At 40.7% G+C, this 17,503-nt stretch overlaps 1 protein-coding gene across 1 annotated transcript; it reads right to left on the bottom strand.

The window, feature by feature from the left end:
- Nucleotides 1-286: 286 nt before the first annotated feature.
- On the bottom strand, nucleotides 287-15,689 carry MYLIP (myosin regulatory light chain interacting protein). The gene is made up of 7 exons (XM_021553216.2): nucleotides 15,469-15,689; nucleotides 14,336-14,526; nucleotides 5,272-5,457; nucleotides 4,337-4,534; nucleotides 3,835-3,999; nucleotides 2,007-2,427; nucleotides 287-1,656 (listed from the first exon to the last, which is right to left on the bottom strand). The coding sequence occupies exons 1-7, from the start codon at nucleotides 15,553-15,555 to the stop codon at nucleotides 1,567-1,569; spliced, it is 1,338 nt and encodes a 445-aa protein (XP_021408891.1). The 5' UTR covers nucleotides 15,556-15,689; the 3' UTR covers nucleotides 287-1,566.
- Nucleotides 15,690-17,503: the final 1,814 nt, after the last annotated feature.

The following is a 17,503-nucleotide window of genomic DNA, read 5'->3' as shown; positions in this document are numbered from 1 at the left end:
ATACCTCCAGGGACATTGCCTCAGATTTGGGGCAATTTACTATAGAAAATATTCTTCACAAGCTCAATTTGGAAGGCTATGCTACAGTTTGAATATGTCAGCTGTTTTAAAGTTCACTGTCTGTAAGAAATGTCAGTTTTCTTCCCTCCATTGCATGAACTTGAGAAAACCTCATTACCTGAAACGTGACAAAATATTCAAGACTGACTATGCAAATACTGTGTTGTGTTTTCAGTTCAGTAGTGCCTCAGATGAATTTCAGAGCAAAATCAGTCTTAACAATAAAGATTTTTTTAAAGTCCTTTATTAATCTGAATATAAAAAAGACAGAAGCTGCCTACAATATAGGACAAAGCTCTTGCTTCATGAGGAAACAAAATTTTCTTTACAAAGTGAAAAAATAAATACCCTCTTAGAGTAAGGTTTATATGCTAATGTGTCATAAAAAAGTAGAGTTTTAATATTTTGACAAAATGTCTGTGCAAAGAAACAGATGCATAAACACACATTACTGCTACATTAAGGCAATATGAAAAGTATAGTCAGAGAATTTCTGTAAAGTGACAGTGTACTTTTCTAGCTTTGATTAAGCCAGTATTGCACCCAAATATGGTCTCCAGTTCTCTCTGTACCCTGGAGAAGACACTAGGAAACCAGAGGCCAAAATGCCCAAGTAAGGGGGTGGAAATCAAAAACACTTTATTGGGTAGGTAATTTCCTGCTAAAGATGCTAACTGAAGAAAGCATTCAAAATTAGACAAAACCCTTAAAGATTAATGGTGCATGTTTCATAGTTTAAAATCAGTCTCCAAAAATAAAGCCAACTTGAAGGGCAGTTCCCTGCCGCTTCCAAGACCACCAGCCAGAAGTGGACTGTGGGAAACTCGGGAGTACCCTGCCCACTGAGAGCTGTGAATGAACTGCCATAGCAGTGCTTCCACAGGACACTGGCAACCACAAGACTTTCCTGACTCACCCTCAACACTTGAAGATTAATAATCTTGTCCTCCCTTTCCAAAGCTATTCTCTCAGAATTGTTTTCTATTTAACAGAATTCTGAATTGAAGCGTTATAACTTCAGTTTAAGAACTAATTTTTTAAAAAGAGATCTCTTTAAAGCAATTTACTAAAAGCAGAAGCTATGAGCCTTACTAAACTGGTATGTGAAAAAGCAAGTCTTACTATTAAAATAAACAGTACAACTGAGCTAAAAAGGATTTAGAGCATGTAAAAGAAAAGGCTGCATTGCTTTCACCAGGTACATTTGCATGTCTACACCACATTTCTCCAGGGTTACCAAGCTTTGTGGCAACACTGCCGTGCTACAAACTTATGGATCATTCCTTAAAAACATGAATCAATTACACTTCTACTCTTAGAAGACGTCCCAAACCATTTTGGACATGCTGAACAAAGAATATTTATGTTAAAAAAATGCAGGTTTTTTTTTTTTTGCTTTTGATCATGGATAGGTGCCAGAGTGATTGCCTTCTTCACAATCAATGGTTGCATTTCTTATTAGTGCAGTTTGAAGAGTACACGATGCATTTGAAATGTGTACATAGATCATATCACAGTCAGATTGAGAAGACTGGTGTGGGTTGGCAAGTACACATGCTGGACATGCTCTACACGAGATCTGCAAACGGGACACGACTGGAAAGGAAAAACATCAGGAAATTAATTTACTTTGTATTTTGAAAGTCTCTGCACTTCCTGCAGATTTCACACACACAATAACAGCGCTTTTTCATCATTCCATATTTAAGACAGAGTATGGTGAGAAGCAAGAAGTGTGCAGCTCATTCTTAGCCTCACCACAAATTACATTTAGCACATCATTCAGATAGCATGCTCTCTGAAATTAATTTGCCACAAACAAAATCTTAGTAGTTTTACTAGAACATCAACACAAACATATTAATCCATCACCATCAAATATTAAAAAAAAAAATCAAACCTTCCACACAAATTGGTAACTCACAATTTGATGGCACTGCATTTACCTGTAACTGGGAAGCACAGGACTTGCAGCAAACTGTGTGGCCACAGGGACAAAAGGTTGAATTTATCTCTTCTTCACAACACACCATACAAAGCATGGACTCCTTCAGCTTCCGCAGCTTCTCTTGCAGGGCTTTTGTTTGTTGGCAGCTGAGACCCTCACAGTTGTCACAGTTCATGCTGCTTTCTGAAGACTTAAGAGGGGAACTTGGTGGGGTTTGATCACTTCTTGAAACAAGATCCACAATGCCAGCATTATAAAGAGCTCGCCTTGCATGATCATAAACTTCTTTTGATGTTCTTTTAATATCAAAGACATATTTTTTACCAAGATTAATGTTTTCATTCAGAAATAGAGATGCTAGGTGACCCTTTAAGTCTCGACTATACTGCATCATGACAGCACTGGTGACAGTGTCACACCTATAAAGCAATAGGACAAATACAAACTTGGTTAGTTAATACCAGTAGAATGATCCTAGTCATTTGTTCCCAAAGTTGAAGAAACCACATTGAAATTAAACAGTCTGAGGTAATATTTAAGCTCTTGAATGATCTTTGCATGAAAATTCTCCTTTGAAAAGTGTAAAATGGAAAGTGACAATAACTTTACATCTTCAAAATGTGAAGTGTCTGGTAAAATGGAGTCAGCCTATGGAAGGGACTTAAAAAAATTACACTAACAAACAGCAAACAGTTGCTTAATCCACAGTTCGGCCTGGCAACACCTTTTTGCATGGCATTTCCAAATGCTGCCCTAAAGAATTCCAATTAAGAGTCCTTGGCTCTCAATTTTATCACAGAGTCAAGTAATGTTTTTAACCCAATTTCCACCAAGTACTTTATATACTAGTATTATGTCATTCTGAAGGGAACCAGTGTGAATGGAGTGTAGAAAATTAAGGCATTTGTATTTGCCACTGTGCATTTCAGCTACCCTAACCATGCTTGTCACATATTTCAGTGATCCAGTTGAATCTTCCGAAGCCTATTAGGGCATATCGCTTCTCTAGGCAACACAGGAAGGAAAACACAAACAAAACAGAAAGACTACAGCCTCCCAGGGCCTAAGGTTCAAGATCTAAGCTTATGGCCAAATGCTGTTGCCAAACTAAAATTCTGCTTAAATTAAAATCAAACTGCGAAGGAGAAAATTATAAGCATATTCAAAGGTCAAGAAGTAATTGAAACTCGTATGTGGTAGTTAATTTTAAGAAAACACTGCTAAGTGTGTTTGACAGCTAGTCTTACTGATCAGTGTTGGACATCCCAGTAGGAATGAAAGGGGGTTGAGAAGTTGCCCACCAACAAAAGAATATAACACCCCACCCTCAAAAACAACAGGACAGAGACAGTGGATAGCTGCTGGCATGAAGCAAAATCCTGAGCATGTGAGCAAGGACAGAGGAACTGTAAGAAGGTTTAAATATATGGGATGGGAAGGTACCATGCAGATAACAACTGAAGGAGCCAAATAAAAGATTATGCATTCTGAATGACAGGATCTTCCCCACTGCTCTCATTCTCTTACACAGGAACAAAAAACGTATGTATTGCTTACAAAGTATCAAGGAACATAAAAAGTTGATAATTTGAAATGCTGTTATTCATAGTGGGAAAATTTTGCTTATTTTTATTGTTACTCCCACCACACAAAATGGAAAGTAGCAAAAACCTTTTCAGCTTCTGGACTTGAGACGAAAAGAGGCTGAAAATACAATAGAATTTTGCAGAGTATTTCCACAGTGCAGTCAGACTGCTGGCTGCTTAAGTACTTATATCAAACACTGGAGAAGAGCAGCAGCACATGACTCTAGGGGCAATACTGACCTGTAAAATGCATGTGTCTCTGTAATTGCTCTGTAGAGTCCGCTTGCTGCCCTTGTACTGATCATCTTAAACAAGAGAACCACGCTATTACCAGACTCCTTGGTAACAGTCAGATATACATTCTTTCCAGACTGAGTTGCCATTTGAACAACAGGATAAGCAATCCTAGAAATTAATGTTAAAATATAAAGGTTTCTTAGTTGTTAAGGATTAGGGAATTTTCCACAAACTATTATAATGCATTTTTATCAGAAGTTACAATGATTTCTGATGGTAGTCAGCAATGCTGATTGAAGATGCTGCCTCAAATATATATATATATATATATATAAATCAAAATCATTAAGGTCACTTATTTATTTGGATTACAAGCAGGTACTTGTATCCAAATAGTCACTTTTAGTAATTCCCAGAGCAGTTTTATGTATTTATGTAAAAACTAGAGGCACGTTCCATAATTTTGAAAAATTGATCATGCAAAATGGTTCCAGGAAACACATACCTGTTGATTGGACTGAAGTCATCTTTGCAGATGGATATGCCTTCAGGTCCAACACCAATAAGGAGTTTTTGCCCTTCACTATCTCTTACTGAGTGCCACTCTACCCCATAGTTCTCCAGTGTTGTAACAATCTGTAGAATCTGGTATTCAGCAGATGCTTGACTTAGACCTTCTAGCTCCTTGTGCTTTGTAATAATGCTGTTGATAAAAAGATTAAGGATAGGTGAAATAATTCAAGTATCTGCTGTTGCTGTCAGCAGCTTGTTTTAACATGGGTTTTTAGATGACCTAGTTAAACAGATTAGTAAATGCTCCTGACCTGTTTTATCTGTCTACAGATTTTCAGCAATTGTGAACTGGAAATAGTTGAGAATTACCAAAAGAGAATGTCAAGGAGAAAATACTGTGCATTTGCTTAGAAATGAAAAAGCTACATGTAATCAAAGCTTTCCAAATAACACCACCAACCCAAACATTCCCTGAGCTACCACTAAGTTCATAATTAAAGAAAGCACTACAGAAAAGTATGACACACTGAATGTTTCCTGATATTCAGGAACTGAGCAATGAAGATGTTTCAGAATTCTGTTTACTTTTCAGAGTAAGGGTACTCAGCCAGATAAATTCCTTCATTCACAAGTACAGGTCTAAGACATATTTACATTTTAAATACCATACTCCAGGTACTTAAATATATCTGTATTTCCCCACCTACCAGAGTTTTCATAAGAAAAAAAACCAAAAAAAGACACCTCATAACTGAGCTTAAAAATTTAACTGAAATCAGAACATCAAACATTCAGGTTGGAGATTTTGCTCTCCAAATCTATTACTGTTAAATTACTCATTTACACTGTATCACCAGCAATTAAATGCATAACAAAAGCTTCTGCTGTTGGTCTCCAAAAAGGAAACTAGATCCTTGTGCTTTTTACCTCTCCAAAATGGTAGTGGTGAGCTCTTTTGCACACAACTCTTCATAATTGTACTTGGCAGTGTTCTGGTTATAATCTCCAAACTTCATCTGTGCCAACAATGCACTAAGTTCAATTGCATGCTCTGAAGAACACTGGAGATTACCAGCAAGAAGATCTTCTTTTATATGCAAGAAAAACATATGCCTGCAACACAATCAAACATTTGCTTACACAAATTGTTACATGATATCTGTAATCAAGACATGTAACAAGTAACATCTCAACTATGTTTGATAATCAAGAATTTGCAATGAATGTACCAAGTAGATGAAGTCAGGCACAGGGAAAAAAAGGGCCTCCATCTTAGTCTTTACTCTTAAACATGAAGCTACAACTGAAGGTGGTATCTAAAATCACTACTAAAAAAAAAAGAAAAGAGCGCTTCACCATCATCCTGAGTATCTCAAGAATAAGAACTGCTTTAACTCCTAAGGCCACTTAGTAATTTCAATTTAGTGAGTAAAATATCAATGAAAGATTTCAATTAGTTTCCCATGTTTACATTTTTGTTGCAATTTACAAGTTATTCTTCATTTCACAAGAGCAAATTTGGGAAGAGCCTCTCAAAACATACACTCTCCTGTTTTGCAAGAGGAGAAGCCATACTCTCTCTACACAGTGGAGATGCCCCTGCCACTACAGCCATGGTGTTTTTGCCAGCAACACGATTAAGAGAATAACCTGAAATACCTGGAAAGGCATTGGGGAATGAAATAGAAAAACAGCTACAATGTAAGCATTCATCAGACCAACCTTTGCACTTGAGACCAAGACAGGTTTGACAGCTTGCTGAAATTCAAAAAGCAGCCCTTAATTATCTAATAGGTTACTTGACAGACAAAACATTTTCGCCAACATTAACAGCAGCATGTCATTATCCCCTATGGGTTGGCCTAACTTCTGTAGATCATCCTTGTTTTCCTTCAGGGGACACAATACAAATTTCTTACCATTTAGGGCTCAACATATTTATGGAAGCCAGATGGAGTGTATCACAGAGTTATGTATCACTGAAAAAAAAATCTTTCAGTAAATGAAGCCTAGCACCCACAGGGATGCCTCTTGGCTTCCACAGGAACAGGACATTTACTCTTCTAAAATGAAGTCTAATCTACTTTTAAGAAAAGCTTTACTGAAGCTCTGTATCTAATCTCTGATAACTGAAGCTGAAGATGCTAATAAGTGATTCACTTTCCTTCCAATTGGAATTTTGAATATCTTACATATATTCTGTTTTAGCATTCTAGAACTCCTCTGTACAACAAGGCAAATAGGATTTTTTCAGTATTATGAGCAATTACAGAACTTACAAAAGTTGTGCTCTTTCTTAGCTCTATTGGTAAATGTTGCAACTAAGAAGATACCAGCCAAAAGATGCATCATATCCACAACCTTTTGAATCAGGACAGAACAGAAATGGTATTAAATTATCCTCAAAGCTTTCCTACAGTCCACTTCCTGGAAGAATTCACAGCTCTAACACTTCCCTTTGCAAACCATTTGTTATGCTAGAGCATCATACTAGTTGTGATGCAAGTGCTTAATCACAACACTCTCAAGTATAAACATCAACCTACACTCTTTAGCACTTCTAGAGGGGAGTCTGGTGGAAGCCAATGTCCTCACACTGTGCAGGACACAACCTGAGGTGGCAGGAGGACCAGAACTTCAGACAGAGCTGTCTCCACTGTCAGCAGGTCACTCCTTCTTTAGGCTCTTTTTCTTTGAGACAAAGTCAAACCCCTGCTCCCATGCGTTTCTCCTACCTTGCAGAGTCACAGCTCTTTGGGCTTGGGCCCCAGAAAGGTATATCTGTGGCCTTTTAAAATTATTTTGTTGTACAGACTCTTTTTTGTGCTCAGCACAAATCTAAATAATACAGTATAAATTACAGAAACACTACAGCCAAAATAAATTCCAATAGTAGGCCTTTCCTTAACTCCAATCAACATTTCATAAAATAAAGATTTTCTCATGCACTCTTTATCCTCTGACAATACCAGAACAGGATTTCCAGTAATTTTAAGTACTAATTACAGCATTTCAAAGAAAGATTAGACCTTTTTTTTCTCATTAGCTAAAACACATTTATAACTACCACACCTAAATTATTTTACCTTCAGGGTTTTTTTCATGACAGCACTGACTACACCAGGTAAAGTCAAGAGTTTTTCTCTTGCTGGAAAGACCTTATTGACACCTCAAGGGGAGCTGAAAACCAAAATATTGCTCCTGCAAATGCAGATGAATTATAGAACAGATACAGCAGATGCATGGATTGTCACATTCTATTACTACAAGTAGCATCACATCAGCTAATGTGAAGTAACTTCCCATAACTGGCTCACATCACATAAGGGAAAACATCTCAAATACTCAGCTATTTTGCATTTTTTTGATAAATAGAACAAACAGCACATATAAAGGACAGTATTGCAAAGTAACTATTTATGCAAATTCAGTCCATCTGCACCTAAATAACCTAAATTGCACCCATAACAGGACAGTGAATGACTTCCCACTGACCTGTTAGAGGAGCTACCCTGAACCAAAGTTCAGGTAGCAAATTCTCTGCTTCCTTTTTTTTTTATGTGTGTGTGTTGGTGGGTTTTTGTTTGTTTGGACTCTTTGTGTTTGATGAGAAAAAGGCACCTAGAATTTTAAAGACAGTGAGGGTTATGAACACATCAGAAAAAGTGGTTTTGATTAGCCCATCCAGCTGCAGAGTGCACTCCTTCAAAGTTATATTAATATACATTGTAAAATCATTCCTCTTCAAAGGTCCAAAACATAACACCAGCCAATCTGATAACAAATGCAGACTTATTTTTTTTTTACACTAACCAAAGTCTTTTGGTCCTTAAAGAAAAAGCCCTAAGATTTTATTGCTGAATACAGTCAAGCAAAACTAAAGCATTAGGATCTTTGATACAGTTCCTTATCTAATTCTGCAAATTCTAAAGGACTTGATAGACTGCCTTGCAGAAAACCTGCTCATATAACATATACTATTAGTTACAATAAAGGATTTATGTAACTTTTTGTAAATTAGACTGTGACCTAATCACTTCATACACAATCCTCCACCCTTAATCTCTCTTGGAACCTTTAGATATGATAAAAAAAGTTTTTAAGTCTTCTCACTATAAAGATAGTCAGGTTGTACAGTAAGAGAATACATTTTTTTCAAGGAATTATTTCAGCACTAGTATTTTAGACTTAACGGAATTTTTACCTAGCAAGTTTTAGAACAATGAACTGTTAAAACTAAAACTGGACTGTTTTTACGGCCCCTAAAGGTTGCATTTCCAACATTGCTGGTAAAAAACCTAACACTTGTCCACCATGTAAGAAACTATATGATTTTGTTTCTGCATCATTCACACTTCAGTTGCACTTGATACATTATTATTAAATGCTACAAATTTGAGAAGTGAGTGAAGTCAGACAAAAGGTATGTCTGACTGTTCCTGTCCCAGCCCCAACATTCCCTTCGCACATTCTCCAACTTTTTACTACCCTTGCCAAGGCTTCATTTAGTCTTTAAATCTTCACAACTCTGAAATTTGCCCATTAATTGTTGTGACTCCTAGTCATCTTAACACCTGCCAGACATTTTGAGACATTGATCAACTAGTGGCAAGGACACTTTGAGGACAAACAACTTCCCACTGCACTTGGAGCCCAAGTTCTCTACATGTGATAGTATCAGTATGAAAGACAGTCTTTGTAACCAAAAACAGCCTTTTCTTCTGCTCTGAACCCCACGCTACCTAGATATACCTATGTATTCAATTGTGGAACATTTTCTCTGAGTTTGCTAGCTCAAAACACTCTAGAATAATACTGACTAGAGGACAACACATTGCTTGCCAAAGGTACACTCCATCAGTCACTGCCCAGACAGATTTCTTCCTTTCCAAAAGAACAAAGGGCAGTTTTACAATTAGAACAGGATCACAGATTTTCTTCAAGCATTAGCTACACTGGTGATTTTATATTCATTTTGCATCCTTAGTTTTGGATCCATATTCTGCATATAATTTAAGATTTATGTACATACAAAACACTCAGTAAAATCAAATGTGGTGTGATTAATATATTGCAGTTGGATGCAAACAATTTGATATAAAAACTGTAAAAAGGGGAAATTGCAAGGAGATTTCAGCAGATGGTCCATTTCACAAAAAAGTATAGCTATCTAATCAAAGCCACAGACCCAGATATCAATCACATTAATTGCTTTTTGCCTCCCTCTGAAGCAATTCATACAAGCTGGCAATACTGAACACAACTACCAGAAACAAACATCAAAACTTCACTACAATGGAATTCTAAGAGGGGGTAAATCACCTAGTTAGTGTTGATCCAAATGAACTGGCAGTAACAACTCCACAAAAAAATACTACAAGAAGTAGATGTAGCACAAGATCAATTTTCTTTTGTCACTCATTGAAAATAATTATGTGCATTAGGAATTAAGGCTCTGCACTACCACCAATAGTTTCTACTATTTTTTTTAATCAAGGCAAGAGAAACAGAGCAAATAGGTAGGTAAAAATTTTAAGCTCTAAACTTAGTTGTCAGTGGAAGAAGTGACAAACCCCAATCCTTTACCAAAGAATTGTCTGCATATGACTAATGACCCCTATAAGCACAGCCAAAAGACCTCATTCTCTTGCCAGACTACAGGCAAGAATCTTGGCATACCTCCCAAGGAACTACCTGTTTTCTTTGGGGTATGATTCCTTACCACAGGTTAAGGCTCTTTCCTACTGTAAATTTACTGCCCTGTAGTCTAAAATCAAAATTAAGAGGCATGATTGTTCTCCCTAAAAATATATTGATAAAGACTTCTAAATCTATAGAATATAATTATGTTTTTAAAAGCAGACAAGGCCTCCCTACATTTAAAAAAAAACAATTTTTTTTTGCTTTTTTTATCCTCCTCAGTATCTTTGTTCTTCATTGCTCATAGCAGAGTGGATAAAAGGCTACCAACTGCAATTTAACTCTGACTTAGACAAACAGATCCATTAAACTCACCCCAGTGTCAATCATACAGACTTTCATTGCCTTGTAACAAAGGTCACTGCTGCGCTGGCTACCTAATGTTATAGGATGAAAAAGCAAGAAAACCATCATGTTATCTACTACATGTATCCGACTCCTCAACAGATTTAAGGCCATTGTTAATTTCAACTAGTTTATCAATATAACTGGACAACACAGCAAAAAAGTGTACTTTGTAAATATAATTCAAATACTGGCAAACATCATACAACTTTTTAATAATCTCAAACAGTAATTGCCACTTTCAAGGTTGGCAAAATGCAGCTTTTTTGAATGATTCACAATATTGTGTGGCTCACTAGAATTTGACATATTTTGTGGTATACATGTGAATATTTGATTTTCAGTCTTGCTACACAGGACAAATAATGCTGAATTTAAAACCTAAACCCATCATTCTCCTAGACTGCTACCAGGGACCTTTGGCCTCTTGGGCAGCTTGGCAAACACTCTTCCCAGTAAAAAGTGGGTGAAGTTTCAAGACTCGACGTTCCACACCAGCCTGTGGCTGGTGCCCGGAGCTCTCTGCCATGGGCAGAGGGTGTGATATTCCAAAGCGGAGCTGGCTCCCCGGGCCGAGCCCCAGCCACTCCCGGGCACTGCCCTTTAACCCCCGCACCCGGCACGGCGGGCCCGCCCAGCCCGCACCACTCCCGGGCACCTCCTCCCGGCCCCACACCCGGCAAATGTCTCCTGAAAATTCCAATTTTCCAGGTGTAATCCTTTCTCTAAGCCCTAGCTCCTTACTGCAATTCAACACTTCACATTTGATATGTGAACCACCCACAACTCATTCAGTAAAGAAGTGAAAAGCAGGCTTGCTTTCCCCCCACCCCCAACTGTTGCACGGCCTATCAAAGAAATACAGAAAACAGTGAAAATGAACAAGACACAAGCCAGAGTTATGATCTCAATCTTGGACCATCACATGTGTCTTTAAGCAAAGAGATAATCCTTTTCAAGCCAGTATGATTTTCCATGCTAAAGAAAACTTACAGCTAGCTCTTCAAAGTCCTCTAAAGCAGCACACTGCTCACATCTCAGACTTGTAAATTTCTGACAGCAGCAGATTAAATTAGAATTACATTATTGCACTGAAGCACTTTTATTCCATTGAAAACAATTCTAGACTATGAAATCATGTGGCGCAATTCAGGTATTCAAATAAAAAAAACCTAAAAGCTGAGATCCAAACAAGAATAGAAATTAACTGCTTTTAACCCTGCAAAAAAAGTGCAGTAGAAAGGGTTTCTCCACACAATTCTCAGATTCCCAAAGCACTTAGTGAACATGGTTTGTTGCCATAGTGGTCAGAGGTGCAATTATAACCTGTTCTGTCTTTGTGCTCTGTGCAAAAAGGCTGCCTTGTATAAGAATATTAAAATTGGCTGTAATCTTCCTCTGGACTGATAAAAGGCAACAGAAGCCAAGGTCAACATTCTGTTGCCAGATTGACTTTCACAGCATGTAGAAACCTGAACATCAAATTGCTACAAACATACAACCTGAGTTTTAAACTCAAGTGCAAAGCAAGGGTCTCTAATGAAGCACTGCAACTGGGGCTGGCAAATCTGCCCAAGTATACAGAAAAAAACTGGTAACCCAGCACAACACCTGCTTTTATAATCGTGATGAAACGCATTAAGAACATTTAGAATTACTTATAGCTTCTCAGATTTCAAGAGCAGTTTCAACATGCATCAAATTTATCTGTAAAAACAGGATCAGAAGCTGCAAGCAAAAGACTGGAAGACCTCCCCAGTGTTCTTCACACACTGGACCACAAGGTGTGCCAGAAACACCCCGTACATCAAATATAGACACAACAACTAAATGAAACTAAGGATACCCATTACTTTCTTCATCAAGACCTTGCAGATAAAGATGAAACAATGTGTCAGCTTTAACTGTACAGCTAATACTTGCCATTTTATGATATATCTACTGATTTTTAAGTTTGGTAACAGGTTTACAAGTTTTTAATCTTTTTCTTCATGTTTACACACAAACATGAATTCACAGTTACATGCATACGTAAATCCTCAGGCAGACTTGAGTAGGAAAAAAAGCCACTCTACTAAAACTCAGAGTCAACAATCCAGGAGAACAGACATTAACCACAGCCTCTGGAATTCTAGGCCTGCTACATGTGGACTACTGGGCTTACACAACTAAAAGGCAGTTATAACTTGACATACAACTTGTATTTGGTCTTAATATATCTCTTCTGATGCCTAAGCTCGGGTTAATTTTTAAATTGTTTGTTAAAAATGCTAGTTTCAGAAGTGTCTTAATACATAAAAGAAAGCTTGCCCCACCTACATCCTTTTAAATCATCTTTACAGTGGAGAAATACTTGCTGCTTTGATGTAGGTATATAAACTCTTAAATTTTAGCTACACAAGCTAGTATTTGAGGCCCTTGGGGCATGTTTCACCAGTTCAACCTCTCTGTTAACTTCCACCTCCTGCCAGGTCTTGCACTGACAGTGTTGAAGGCAGGGACACAGACATCTGTAAAAGCCTTGTGAAGTTGAACAAGCATTCATCAGTGATAGCATAAAAATGCCACTTCGAGGTTTCCACAGATTTTCATCCTGATTTGCTTTGTGAACGGAGACACACCTGACATGCTCAGTGTAATCTCTTCTGCCTCATCAGCTATGAAATTGTCTGGCTCCTTTTGTTCGACATAAATCTCATTTGTTATTTGGTTTTATACTTACCAAGAATATTTAAATAAGAGTTTCTTAAAGGAAAAATACTCCACCATATGCCAAACATAACAGAAAATATTTCCTAAATAAAAGTACATCAGAACTGGAATTCAGTTTAAATGCATTTGCCTAACTGAAACTATTTTGCAGGACAACCATGGTCTACCACCACAGCATTCTGAAAACTTCAACTATATTGACGAACTGGAACCCCTGCTCCCCAAAAGCCTGTTCCCTACACATTAGATCAAAAAATAAACTCAAAATATTTTTTTCCATGAAATAAACATCAAATCAGACTGTCAGCCTCTGACCAAGTTCTTTAGACATTCTGTGCAAAAGCACCATGTTGTTGCTTAATTTCAGAATTAAGACCACCATTAAGACTTGTGGTCTTAATTCTGAAAGTACTAAGTTAATAACTCTGAGAGTAACAAGTTCAGGTGAGTAGTGAAAATGGGCTTTGGCATTATCATACAGACACTAGATTTCAAGTGGTCCCATTCATATTAATTGTACTAGCCAAAACTAACAGGAAAAAGTAGTTGGAAGGTCAGCATTAAATACACATATGTATAGCATTCTTTAAAGATAATTCTGTTGCAACTCATGTGGTAATCAAACTTAAGGAGTAAAAGCAAGTGTTCCCTACTAATCTTAGAAAACTATTTCTTCTGCTTTAATAACAGTATGATGATTTAGTTAAGAGGACTTGCCATAGAAGCAGCCAGACAGCTGTTTCTTTTGTAGCCTCTAAGGGCCTGTAGCTATATGAAAGTTACTGTAACATAATACCAGCAAAAAGGAATTCAGCAAGTTTTTTTGCACTGTGGGAGGAATTGTTTCCTGCTTTTCTGTACTAGTGGTTCAGAATGACCTAGAGTAACACCACAGAAGAGAGGTTACTATCGGACACACAAATACTATATAAAAAGTTTGCTACTGGTAGCTTAGTTTCTTCCAGTTCCAGCACTAAGTGCTCCAAAGATTACTCACACTCATTACTTATTGGCAGCTACACGAAGTTTAATGTTGCAAATTTAATGACATTTTTTTCTAAAAAAAAGCAATAATAAACTTCAAAACCACTAGGATTTTAAAACAACATAAAAAAAGTCAAGCAAAGTTACCATATGACAAAAGAAACAAAACCAGTGTGCAATCACTTTTGTAAGTTACAGAAACTGAAAACAAAGTATTAAATTAAATGTGCTTACAACCATATTTACTTACCTTGTCTGTTCTTGTAAGATAAGATGTGGCTCAACAAAAAACTTGACTCTCAATTTCAATCGGTAAGGGGCTAAACCATCCATCTGCTGGGAGATCCTGTTCCTCAAATTCAGCCATAGATTCTCCCCTTTGCTGCCAGTGAACTGCAGTCCAAAATAATCAACTTCTATAATCCCCAACCTTCTGCAAACCTGAAAGAATAAGATTCTTTACAATCCAGCTACAACATGACAATTACAAGTAACATCTAAAGTGGCCTTTCAGACTGCTGACTTAAAACCACACATAAAATCCTGTTGTTAGCACCTTCATAAAAAGACTTAACCACTTGGATTTTAGTTTGCATACAAAACAGCCCAGAAAAAAGCACTAGGCATGAACTAGGAATTTCTCTACTAGCCAAAATACACATGGGCTTCCACGGTCAAATTTCACCCGCAGGACAGGCACTTCAGAGGGTCAGTGGATTTCCACAAGAGGAGAATATCTGCTACTCAGTATCACAGCCATTAGCACTTGCTGGGCAAGGAGGAGTAAACCCACAAGTTTTATTTAGGTGCCACCAGCAGTCTGGACTGTTCCTCTGTCTCCCCCCAGCATCCCTACAGCAGCCACCGCAGACACAGCGAGGCGGTGGTGACGGAAAGGCGAGAACACACCTGGAGGGCAGCTCCAGCCCGGATGCAGAGGTTTGAGTGCAGTGGGTGCTACATCCCCCGCCTCTGGCCCCGCTCCTGCCCCCTCCCCGGGGACACTTCCAGCGGGATTCCGTGGCGAGGCCCACGGGAGCGGGGCCGGAGAGCCCCGTGGCGTGGGATGCAGCACCTTCTGCATTCAACATGGAGAAAGGGTTGGGGGAAAAAAAGAAGAAGACGGAAAATAAAAATAAGAAACGAAAAGCACAAGGGAAGCGGGGACGCTGCGGCGCTCCCCGCCCCCACCGCCGCGGCCGCCCCCGCTCGGCCCAGCCCCGCGCCACCGCCGCCCCTCGCCAGGCGCCCGGGCCCCGCCGCGGGCAGGGGCGGCGGGCGGGCAGGGCAGCGGCCACGGGCACCAGCGCTCCGTGCCGCCCGCGGTCACCGCCGCGCTCGCCGCAGCCCCCGCCCCGAGCGCCGGCGCGAAGAACCCCTCACCTGATTGAGGCAGTCCTCGCCGTTGGCTTTCGCCTCTACCTCCACCTCCATCACCACCGCGTCCGGCCTGGTCACATAGCACAGCATGGTTGGGGACAGCCGCTTCTGCTGCTGCCGCCGCGGACACCCGGAGCGGCCGCCGCCGCTGTCGCCACGGGCTGAGCCCCGCACGCGTCGCTCGCCGCCCACGCCCGGACCCCGACAGCGCCTGTCCCGCGCCCCTCGCCGCCTGCGTGCCGCCAGCGCCGCTCCCTCCTTATGTACCCTCCGCCGCCCCGCCCCGCCCGGGTCCGCACCTGCGGACCAATCAGAAGCCGCCTCTCATGGCTGCGAGCCGCCGCCGCCGCCAATCAGCGCCGCCATGGCCGCGCGGGCGTGTGTGGTGCTGGCTCTGTGGCGCCCCCCGCCGTGCCCGCGGGCGGGGCTCGCTCAGCCTCCCTCAGCCTCCCTCAGCCTCCCTCAGCCTCCCCCAGCCTGCCTCAGCCGCCCTCAGCCTCCCTTAGCCTCCCCCAGCCTGCCTCAGCCGCCCTCAGCCTGCCTCAGTCTGCCTCAGTCTGCTTCAGCCTCCCTCAGCCACCCTCAGCCTCCCCCAGCCTGCCTCAGCCACCCTCAGCCGCCCTCAGCCTCCCTCAGCCACCCTCAGCCTCCCTCAGCCACCCTCAGCCTCCCTCAGCCTCCCTCAGCCTGCCTCAGTCTGCCTCAGGCTCCCTCAACCACACTCAACCACCCCCAGCCTCCCTCAGGTTCCCCCAGCCTCCCTCAGGCTCCCTCAGCCGCCGCTGCCCGGAGCTGGCCACCCTGGCGCTGTGTCCGCTTAAAGCGAAGCAAGGTGTGCTCTTCCACGTGTAGGTGGAGGGCAAGCCTGCTGGGGAGGGACAATCTGTGATACATGTGAGAGAGGGCAGCCATGGGCTGTGTGACATCCAAATGTTGCCTTCACAGAATCACGGATTTAGTTAGGTTGGAAAAGACCTTTGAGATTGTCAAATCCAATCTGTGATGCATCACCACCATGTCAACCAGACCATGACACTGAGTGCCATGTCGAGTCTTTCCTTAAACACCTGCGGGGACGGTGTCTCCGCCACCTCTCTGGGCAACCCATTCCAATGTCTAATCACCTTTTCTGTGAAGAAATTATTTCTAATTTCCAAACTAAACTTCCCCTGGTGCAGCTTGAGACTGTCCTCTTGTCCTGTTGCAGGTTGCCAGCAGAAGAGGCTGCTCTCCACCTAGCTGTGCCCTCCTTTCAGGACACTGTAGAAAGTTATAAGGTCCTCTGAGCCCTGGCTCATATCTCAGCTTTCAAACACTCATTTTTGTTAAATGGAAGATAAAATCCAAATTGATGTTCTCATCCCCATACTCTCTTTGGCCTCCTCAACTCTGTATTATGCAGAAAGCAAAACCCTGGAAAACATGGAAATTTGAAGAACGATGGGTCAAGCCCTGTCACAACCTCCATGCATCACCATGCCAAGGGATGGTGGAGATTTTACACTCACTGAGCTCTGTAGATATGAATCTCGTAGGAGATTCCTAAGCAGGGGAAGAACACTAGCACCAGGCGAGCCCTTGGAAGTATGTGTTTGTCAAGCATACCCAAGGTGCATACAGTAGTTTATGGCTGCTTTAACAATGTAAATTGAAACAACAGGGAGGACTAAGTACAAAATGCACGCTGTGTGTGTTGCCCAAGAGAAGTGTAGATCAAAGACGTACTGAGCAGTGCAGTGGTGAGGAACAAGTAGGCTGTCACCAGGCAGAAGATTGTAAGATATTTCATCTTTTTCTCTCAGACAGTGCCTAAAGGGTTGCAGCGGGCACTTGTCACACGAGCTGTCTCCTATGTGCAAACACAGTAGCTGAACAAGTAGCTATGAGAGGAAATGGGAATCTAAAAACAGAGTGAAGAATAATAGGAAGAAGAACAAACCACAGCACTAATGCAAGGTCACCACAGGGCTGAATATTAGCTTGTTCACATGTGTATGGGTCACTTGCTTCTGTTCCACAATTTCTGCTATGCTTGTCA

Source organism: Lonchura striata, chromosome 1 (genome assembly GCF_046129695.1).
Source record: "Lonchura striata isolate bLonStr1 chromosome 1, bLonStr1.mat, whole genome shotgun sequence".
In the NCBI taxonomy this organism is placed as follows: Eukaryota; Metazoa; Chordata; class Aves; order Passeriformes; family Estrildidae; genus Lonchura; species Lonchura striata.
This window is presented reverse-complemented; position numbering and strand designations above follow the sequence as displayed.